At 45.7% G+C, this 9,877-nt stretch overlaps 1 protein-coding gene and 3 non-coding genes across 4 annotated transcripts; all 4 read right to left on the reverse strand.

Moving 5' to 3' along the window:
- Positions 1-651: 651 nt before the first annotated feature.
- TRNAF-GAA (transfer RNA phenylalanine (anticodon GAA)) lies at positions 652-724 on the reverse strand. The gene has a single exon. It is a non-coding gene; the product is annotated as a tRNA-Phe (tRNA).
- Positions 725-974: 250 nt separating this feature from the next.
- TRNAF-GAA (transfer RNA phenylalanine (anticodon GAA)) lies at positions 975-1,047 on the reverse strand. The gene has a single exon. It is a non-coding gene; the product is annotated as a tRNA-Phe (tRNA).
- Positions 1,048-4,861: 3,814 nt separating this feature from the next.
- On the reverse strand, positions 4,862-5,320 carry LOC139055718 (neuromodulin-like). Its single transcript, XM_070533252.1, has one exon. It carries the CDS (start codon positions 5,318-5,320, stop codon positions 4,862-4,864), a length of 459 nt encoding a protein of 152 aa, XP_070389353.1.
- An 899-nt stretch (positions 5,321-6,219) lies between these two features.
- TRNAF-GAA (transfer RNA phenylalanine (anticodon GAA)) lies at positions 6,220-6,292 on the reverse strand. The gene has a single exon. It is a non-coding gene; the product is annotated as a tRNA-Phe (tRNA).
- Positions 6,293-9,877: the final 3,585 nt, after the last annotated feature.

Genomic DNA, 9,877 nt, shown 5'->3' on the forward strand with positions numbered 1-9,877 from the left:
AACTGGTCTCGTCGAGGGAGCACCAGCGCAGGCACTCGTCGCAGTGCACTTGCTCCGCGTCCCCCGCGGCCTTCCCTTTCTTTGGTTTCATCGCTAGGCCTACGTCCTTAGGCTCAACAAGTACGTCCGCCAAATCACTTCGAAGAGCTAGCTGAGATAGTTAAATATGCCTATCAAATAGGTCCCGCCTAGCACCTAGGCCTAACGAGGGAAACCGCCAGACCTAGACAAAGCCGGTACGTTTACCACGCTTACCACGAATTGAAAATTTGCGCTCCTGCTCCATGCAAAATAAAACACTTCAAAAACAACAGCTAATAAGAAGAAAAAAGAGCACTTAGCTACGAACGAAGTCGCTGAAGCCTCGACACAGGAGCGTTCGCACGCCCAATTACTATTTAAATGCAAAAAAACAGCAAATAAAAACAGAAGCAAGCTCAAAGCATGCACAAAAACTTATCATTTCATCGTCGCCACGGAGCCCCGAAAAGCACGTCCATCCGCCACAAAATCCAAATCCAAACTATTAACTTCTATTAAAGTTGAACAGTGGCGCATCGCGGAAGTAACAGAAAAGCTCACAATGCAGTCTGAATTGCCAGTTGTATTGTTATGTACAACGGATGAAAAAAAGAAACAACACTATGAAGATGCCGAAACCCGGGATCGAACCAGGGACCTTTAGATCTTCAGTCTAACGCTCTCCCAGCTGAGCTATTTCGGCGGAACGAGTACAAAAATGATGAGACGCGCCGCGATGGCTGGGTTCCCGCAAACGGCCGTCTAACGTGTCCGCAGTAAGGAAACTTCTTTTAAAAAGATTCCCTCCACCATTTGCTGTACACTACACACGCTTCTATTAAAGTTGAACAGTGGCGCATCGCGGAACTAACAGAAAAGCTCACAATGCAGACTGAATTGCCAGTTGTGTTGTTATGTACAACGGATGAAAAAAAGAAACCACACTATGAAGATGCCGAAACCCGGGATCGAACCAGGGACCTTTAGATCTTCAGTCTAACGCTCTCCCAGCTGAGCTATTTCGGCGGAACGAGTACAGAAATGATGAGACGCTCCGCGATGGCTGGGTTCCCGCAAACGGCCGTCTAACGTATCCGCAGTAAGGAAACTTCTTTTAAAAAGATTCCCTCCACCATTTGCTGTACACTACACACGCTTCGATTAAAGTTGAACAGTGGCTTTTTTTTTCTTTATTACCGGTTTGGAACTTCCAAACACAGAACTCATAAATACAATTTTACAAGTACAATAAAAGACGCGTGAGCCTTTTCATGGCTGGAGTGTGAAGCTAAAATGGCTTCAGAGAAGCCAGCTTATCAAGCACAGGTATCCAATCCGGTGGGTTCCTCTGGATTTTGAGAATATCTCGTATGTACACACAGTTTTCACTGAAGTTTTGCATGGCCGATCTTGCGTCGACATCCGCATTTCTGACCGCCATCCTCGTTTTCCACACACTATGCAAACACAGTAACATGAACATGTCGCATGGCATTTCATCTGGATCTTCACATGGCAAGAATCGGATACCAAAGGGTGTTACTGGCAAATCTTTCTGAAATGTCCGTTTAAGGATGTCCCACAAGAAAACAGCATCGTGACAGTCCAAAAAGATGTGTTCTATCGTTTCCTCCTTTCGACATATCAGGCAGTGTAATCCCCATGGGACAAAGATGCCTTTGCTTTGAAGCCATGGTTTTACAGCGAGCGTGCCCGTGTGCAGTTGGAAAAAGAATGATTAAGATGACGCTCTTACTGGCATTTTTCGAACTCGTTTTAATACGTCTATTTCTGGTCCTAGTTGATAGATGGAGCGGTACAACGGTATTGGTAAAAACACATCAATTAGATCTTTGTACAATTGTTTACGTGCCACTGCGCTCAAATATTCTAAGGAAAACCGTGGCTTCAGTACTTGATATGCAGACACTATTTCGCGCCAAAAACTGCTCAGTGTTCCACGCGTATCTACATTTGATGAGACAATATAATCCGGGATATGATTACACAGCCTCATGTGTATAACAGTACGCAAGAAAACATCGCTTTGGTCTCTCAGAAAGAAAAACCTTGAAACTATTTGTTTCAAAAATAAATGACACAGACCAAGCCCTCCGTGTCGCACCGAAAGGAACAAGTTTAACCTGCTGGTGCGTTCCAAGGTAGAATTCCATATATAGGTGGCAAACACTCTGTGTAATTTTTGGACACAAGTTCTGCCCATACTGAACACTTGATGTACATAAAACACTTTTGCAACAAAAAACACATTACAGACTGTAGCGCGGCAAAACATAGAAAAGTTAGGCCCTCCCCATTTTTCAGACTGATCCTTGAGCCTTTCTGTCTCTCCTGCCCAGTATTCTGCAGTATTTCCATAATGTTGGAGAGGAACCCCCAAGTATCTAGCAGGAATAGTTGTCCATCTCATGTTTGCATACGCCTCCGGCGTTTGCCCCCAATTTCCATGCCAAATGCCCAGAGATTTATCCCAGCTAATAGCACTTCCTGTAGCACTACAGAATGATGTCGCTTCTTTAACAGCTTCTTTAATACTGTCTTTGTCTTTGCAGAATATGGCTATATCATCGGCATATGCCAGTATGTTTACTTCAGTAGCATAAAAGGAGTAACTATGCACCATTCTATTTATGCGAATTTTTAAACATAAGGGTTCCAAATAAAGTGCAAAAAGAAGAGACGAACACGCACACCCTTGTTTTATACCTGACAGTACTGGAATGTTTTCACTTACGGTGTTGTTAATTATAAGGTTTACTGCACACTCTTCATACACCATCTTTATGCCCTCCTTGATAACGCTACCTACATTACAATGTTCTAGTAATAACTGTAGTATGTCATGATTAACTCTATCAAATGCTTTCTGAAGATCCAGTTGTATCATGGCTATGTTATCTTGAGTCATGTCACAGCATTCTAGGATAGTTCTAGCGGTGTGTATATTTGTGTAGATTGTCCTTCCTTTGATGCCACATGTCTGGTGAGGTAATACGAGGTGTGTGATAACGCTCTGCATCCTCTTGGCTAGCACCTTCGTAAATATTTTGTAGTCTACATTCGTAAGACTAACATCCGATAGGTCGATAGGCCTCAACATCCAACAATTTCCTGGGATCATCCGATTTTGGAATGAGTACTACATGACATTTTCTAAAAGATAAAGGTGCTCTTTTTTGTACATAGCACTCATTTATCACGCGATGTAACACTTGTGCCAGTTCTTCCTTGAAGCATTTGTAAATGGCAGCCCCTAGTCCATCAGGCCCAGGTGCTTTGCCAGTGTTTAGTTCATCAATGGCCTGTTTTACTTCATTCAGACTAATTGGCCGTTCAAGCGTTTGTCTTACTTCATCGCCTAGCCTTGGCATGAGGGACAAAAATTCGTTTCGAAAGGCTTCGGTATCTTTTATTTTTGGGCTTAGCAGTTTTCGATAGCATTCAACAAACGCTTTCTCTATCAGTTCCTTGTCGCGCGTCACATCGTTTTTATATCTTATTTCTTTTATCTCTTTTTTTACTGCTTGCCTTTTTTCTTCCCCGAGTGCCCGCTTAGTAGGCGTTTCCCCTAGCCATAGTCTTTCAGCCCGTGCTCTGACGATCGCTCCACGATATTTCTTTTCATCTATCACTTCGAGCTTACTTTTAAGGTCACGTAGTTCCTTGCTAAAGTGTCCAGGGTTAGCACTCTCAACCGCAATCATATAATCTAGCGTGCTCCTAAGTTCTTTCTCTTGCTGTTTTTCAATGCTGCGCCGCACACAAGCTCGTTCAATCGCCGCAATCTTTACTTCATTTTTAAATTGCTCCCAAAGCGCTATGGAATTGGAAGATTCAACCGAACATAGTTCATCTATCCTTTCCTTTACTTTTTTAACAAAAATTTCATCATCCAACAGTGTATCGTTTAATTTCCACAAGTTCCAACTAAACTTTGACACTTTTGTATTGGTTCCTAGTGTCGCTATCACCAAGCAGTGATCACTAAATGTGACGTTCTTTACTTTGTATGCAGTAATGTGTGGTATCACAACTGCCGGAACATATATGCGATCTAGTCTAGCATGACTTACACCGTGGTAGTGCGTATACTGTACGTGCTCGCCGCCGTCAAAAATACAACCTACGTCGTCCAGCTCAAGCTCGTTTACAAGTGCGTTTAATAGTGTCGCACTTCTATCGCGGTAAGTCAATCTGTTGACTCTGTCTTGCGGCCTGCACACACAATTAAAGTCTCCAAATAAAATTATGTTCCTTTCGTACGTCATGCATGTTCTCAGGTTTTCTATGTATTCTACACGTTCGTTAATGTTATTCGGAGCATACACACATATTGCACGCCAAAGGAGTCCACAAATGCCAAAGTCGATGAATAGTAGCCTGCCATCATCACTGGATTTTACAGACTGCGCTACAATATCGGTGCATTTTCGAACGAGTATCATGCAACTCGCTGAAGTGCCTCTAGCATGAGACGCACATACATTATACCTATCCCTGAAAGGATCGACCATTCTGTGGGTTTGCTCTTCGCTTTCTACTTTCGTTTCCTGCACTGCCATTATGTCAATGTCATTTTCCAACAAGAGGCGGCTTAACTGGCACTGCCTCCTGCGGGATGCCAAACCCCTCACATTCAACGTAGCTACACAAAGGGGAAATGTCAGATTAACAGCCATTTTTTTGATTAGCAAACAGACGGAACGGTACTCACATCTGGACAGACAGTGATAGCAAAAACCAGCACAGGTCACATTCTACTTGTCCGCTATGTAACGTCTTATACTGAGGACAGGCTGGCTGAACACACTTCGTGCCCCTAAGTCGGGGTCAATGTTGAAGCCGTCCGCCTATCAGGCGGTATCTTCGGCTTCGGTTTGAGGCCCATTCGTCTCGTTATAGCGGTCTTCGGCGACGGCTCGCCGCTGCTCGATGGTTCGGGTGAGGCTTGAGATCCGTCAGTGGCCTCGCGAGGCCTCTTTGCAGCTGCTTTAGCGGCTGCTGTCATTTCAACATCCTCAATGCCTTCGGTCTCGTCTTTCGCGGTAGTCACTGATGCGCTTACTAAAATCGCGTCCTTTCTCTCATTGACGTTTTGGTCGTTAGTCGGCTTCCCAACCAGCACGCTCTTTGCCTCGCCAGATTGGCTGTCGCCGGGCCCAGTGGAGTTTTCCTGAAGTGGAGACGCGTCAGAGGGTGTGCTGTCTGCCGCCGGTTCTTCGGTCGTTGCTCGGGATGCTGCATCGGCATCAGCATGGTCCATTATGTGTTCAGCCATCTCGTCGCATTTAACTGGACTTGTTACCGCTGCATAGGATCGCACGCAGTCTTGTTCTTCGTGGCCGAATCGTCGGCAGAGTGCACAGCGTGGTATGCGACACTCGCGCCTGATATGTCCAGTTCCATTGCACCGGAGGCATAACGGGGGCCTTCCTGGTACATGCACGAGCGCTAAGTTTTCCGCGACGCGCACCTGATGAGGCAAGCCTTCAACTGTAATTCCAGGCTTTGGTAAGAGTGTCACCAAACGGGTGGTGGACCCTTTATCATTACATCCCTGTACTCGCCACTTTTCGCGGGCGATATCTGTAACCTTTCCGTAAGGGGCTAACGCTGCTCGAACCTCGTCGTCGTGAACGAAATGCAACAGCCAATAAAGCTTCAGTCTGATGTCTTGGCTGCAGGGATCATAAACGACACAGGGCTGGTCTTTCACGATGAATGTTTCTGCCGCAAGCATCGTTTTCTTGCAATCTTCATCACGGAGCGTCACCGCCCATACATGGTTCATTTGGAAGGCGCCAAGGGCCACCACTTCCGGCAGCAGTGCAAGACGCGCGAGCGCATCTCGAAAGTGCTCGACCCGATACGGCCTGGTTTTAACATCCGCGTGCAAAATACTGTATACAAAACTGATGTACCTGAAGGCAGATGAGGCAAAACAACTTGATAATCCGGGTAAGGCTTATCCGTACACCTGGTGCCACGGCCAAGGGCCGCTGTAACCGCCCCTACGGAGCAAGGCATCCCGCGTCCGTTCACTGCGGTGGCCAGAAATGGAATCCAAGTTGAACAGTGGCGCATCGCGGAAGTAACAGAAAAGCTCACAATGCAGTCTGAATTGCCAGTTGTATTATTATGTACAACGGATGAAAAAAAGAAACCACACTATGAAGATGCCGAAACCCGGGATCGAACCAGGGACCTTTAGATCTTCAGTCTAACGCTGTCCCAGCTGAGCTATTTCGGCTTTTTTTTTTCTTTATTGCCTGCTTAGACATTAACACACAAAAAAAATTCATATACACAGTGCACCCACATCAAATCAGGTGGGATGGTCGCTAAAATTTCTTGAGGCACACCAGCTCATCAAGGATGCTAACCCAGTCTGGGGTTTCGCCTTGTGCACGATACACTTCTCGTAATAGTGACATACTTTCAATGAAGTTCTCTCGCGCAGAGCACACATTCACATCAGCATGACGTACAGCCATTCTGGTTTTCCACAAACTGTGGAGGCCCAGCAACATGAACATGTCGAACGGTGGCCCGTCATCACTTTCAACTGGAAGGAACCGAATTCCATAGGGGTTTATGGGGAGTTCTTTTTTAAGAGTGCGCTGCAAGATGTCCCAGTGAAAGACAGCGTCCCAACACTCAATGAAGGCGTGTTCAATTGTTTCAGGCTTTTTACACAGCAGGCAATTGGTAGTCCAGGGTACGAATATTCCTCTCTGTTCTAGCCATACTTTAACGGGGAGGGTGTTCGTGTGTAGGTGGAAAAAGAAAGTTTTCGCAGCAGGTCTCACAGGCATCCTTTTGACTCGTTTCAGCACATCTTTTCCTGGGCCTCCACAGTGAACACTCCTATACAGTGGAATAGGTAACATGCTGTCAACTAAATCTGCGTATAGTTTCTTTTTTCTCACTGAACACAAATACTCCAGCGAAAAACGTGCGCAGAGTATTCTAAAAGATGCAACGACTTCACGATAGTAACCAGTCGCTCTTCTAGTGATAGCACTAGATGTGGACACAACAAATTCAGGCAGTTCTGTTGCCATTTTCGCCTGAATGACTGTACGGAGAAAAACATTTCTTTCATCTCGCAGGAAGAAGAACCGCGATACGATCTGTCTAATAAACAAGTGTGAGAGCCCAAGGCCCCCATTTCGAACTGTGCGAAAAAGATTTGTTCGACTGGATCGCTCCCAAGTGGAGTTCCAGATGAAGATAGCAAACACTCGATGCATTTTTTGAACGTTTACACGGGACGTGAACATTACTTGCAGTATGAACCAAACTTTGGCAATCAAAAAAACATTGCAAGCTGAAGCACGTGCAAACACTGACAATCCCCGGCCCTGCCATCCTTTTATCTTTTCTTTCATTGATTCTATTTGTCCGGTCCACAACTGTGTCGAGTCCCGATAGCACTCAAGGGGCACTCCTAGATGCAGTGAAGGCACTGTAGTCCACTGCATACCGGCGAATTTTGTGGGTGTCGCGTCCCAGCTTCCATGCCATATCCCAACACTTTTTTCGAAGTTTATCTGGGCACCAGTGTACCTACAAAAGGATCTTGCAAGGCGGACAGCCTCGACCACGCTTTCCCTGTCTTCACAAAAGACGGCGACGTCATCTGCATAAGCTAGCATTTTAACTTCTGCGGCGTGCAGCCTAAAACCACGAATGTTTTCATCCCGTATGACTGCCATACAAAAGGGTTCGAGGTACAGGGCAAAAAGCAAAGGAGACAAGGGACAGCCTTGCCGTACAGACGAGCGGAGTGGCACCCGCGAACTAAGACACTTATTAACTATAAGCTGCGTGTAACAGTCTTCATAAGCCATTTTAACGCCATCTACAATGACGCTCCCAACATTACAGTACTGCAGTATAGCGAAAAGCACCTCATGTGACACCCGGTCGAACGCCTTCGCAAGGTCTAGCTGCAACATGGCCACCCGACCCCCAATGGCATCACAACATTCGAGCACATTCCTTGCAACGTGGGTGTTCGTGAAAATGGTGCGGCCTTTAATGCCACACGTCTGGTGTGGCCCTACAAGCTGCTGAATCACGCTTTGAAATCGTCGAGCCAGTACTTTCATAAATATTTTGTAATCTGTGTTGGTCAGACTTATCGGTCTGTATGAACCTACTGAAAGGAGCTTTTCCCGGTCATCGGTTTTCGGAATTAATACTATGTGTGAAGTCCGGAATGAGGGTGGTACTTTTTTAAATTCATACGCCTCTGAGAGTAGTCGGTGCAATATACACGCAAACTCCTGACTGAATGCCTTGTAAAAAGCGGCGCCTAGGCCGTCCGGCCCTGGGGATTTGCCTGATGGCAGTTCTTCCATCGCCCTTTCGATCTCGGATACAGCTATTGGTCTCTCAAGACTTTCTCTAACGTCGTCATCCAACCTTGGCATCTCGCTCATGAATTCACTCTCGAAGACCAGTCCAGAACGCGTCACATTGCCGAACAATTCGCGATAGTGCTCCACAAAAGCTTTCTCAATCGACGAAGCGTCTGACGTCACCTCGTTTTGAAGACGTATCTGTTGGATCTCATTTCTTGACGCGTGACGCTTTTCATCGCTCATTGCCCGTTTGTTTGGTATCTCACCCATCCATAGGCGTTCGCTTCTAGCGCGTATAACTGCTGCTTTGTATCGCTCTTCGTCGATAACTTCAAGCTCGCGTCTTACTTTCTTTACGTTTTCAGCTAATAGATCGTGACCCGCATTTTCTGCGCTTGACAGATATTCTAGCTGTCTTTGCAGCTCTCTTTGTTTCTGTAATTTATCGTGCTGAAGGCTGCTTCCTCTTTCTATTGCAATGAACTTAACTTGAATCTTAAATTCCTCCCATGTGGCAGTAAAATATTCATCCTCATTTGTCATCAACTCTGTTATCTTTTCCTTAACTCTTCGCACAAATGGTTCATCATCAAGCAGCTTTTCGTTGAATTTCCACATGTTCCAGTTGAATCGTGTTCTTTTAACTTTTTCCCCAATCGAGAAGCTTACCAAGCTATGGTCCGTGAACGATTGCGGTGCGACGTTATAACTATTACAAAGGGTGATCAAGACGTCAGAAACATACACTCTGTCCAGCCTTGCTCGGCTATTTCGCTGAATGTGCGTGTACTGCGGAATGATACCATCAGTGAGGACTAGGCCCACATCTTCTAAGTTGTGGTTTTCAATTAGTCTGCTCAAAAGGAGAGCACTTTTATCCCGAACCCTTTCCCTTTTTAGTCGGTCTTCCGGAGAACACACACAGTTAAAGTCACCAAGAAATATGACGACGCGATCACATTTTAGATATTGCTCGATAGATTCAAAAAACAAAAATCGATCATTCACATTGTTTGGCGCATAAACGCATACCAGCCGCCACAAATCGTGAGAAAAAGAAAAATCTACAATAAGCAAGCGGCCAGTTTCAGAAACAGTTACACTTTCTTCAATGATACCAGCACTCTTCCGTATTAACAACGCACATCCGCCTGATGTGCCATTCGCATGGCACACGCACACATTGTAATGCGCCGTGAAAGGCGTCACCATGCGATCGGTCTGCTCTTGGGTTTCGACTTTAGTTTCTTGTAAGGCAACTACATCGAGTTCTTTCTCCATACACAAGCGGCTAAGTTGATATTGCCTCCTTCGCGCTCCAAGGCCACGAACATTTAACGTGGCAACTCTCAGTGCTCTCTCTAGTTTCGCCGCCATTTATCTGCAAAAGCAAGCCGATCGCACGGTGCCGCTAAAGAACAAGCGATCCGGACACACTGTAGAAAAAAAAATTGCATGGATAACTT

The sequence above is a fragment of the Dermacentor albipictus genome, chromosome 2 (assembly GCF_038994185.2).
Source record: "Dermacentor albipictus isolate Rhodes 1998 colony chromosome 2, USDA_Dalb.pri_finalv2, whole genome shotgun sequence".
Classification (NCBI taxonomy): domain Eukaryota; kingdom Metazoa; phylum Arthropoda; class Arachnida; order Ixodida; family Ixodidae; genus Dermacentor; species Dermacentor albipictus.

Bases quoted from the DNA above. Each gene is read 5' to 3' on its own strand.
- LOC139055718 (XM_070533252.1), bottom strand. From the start codon at position 5,320: ATGGCTGAACACATAATGGACCATGCTGATGCCGATGCAGCATCCCGA.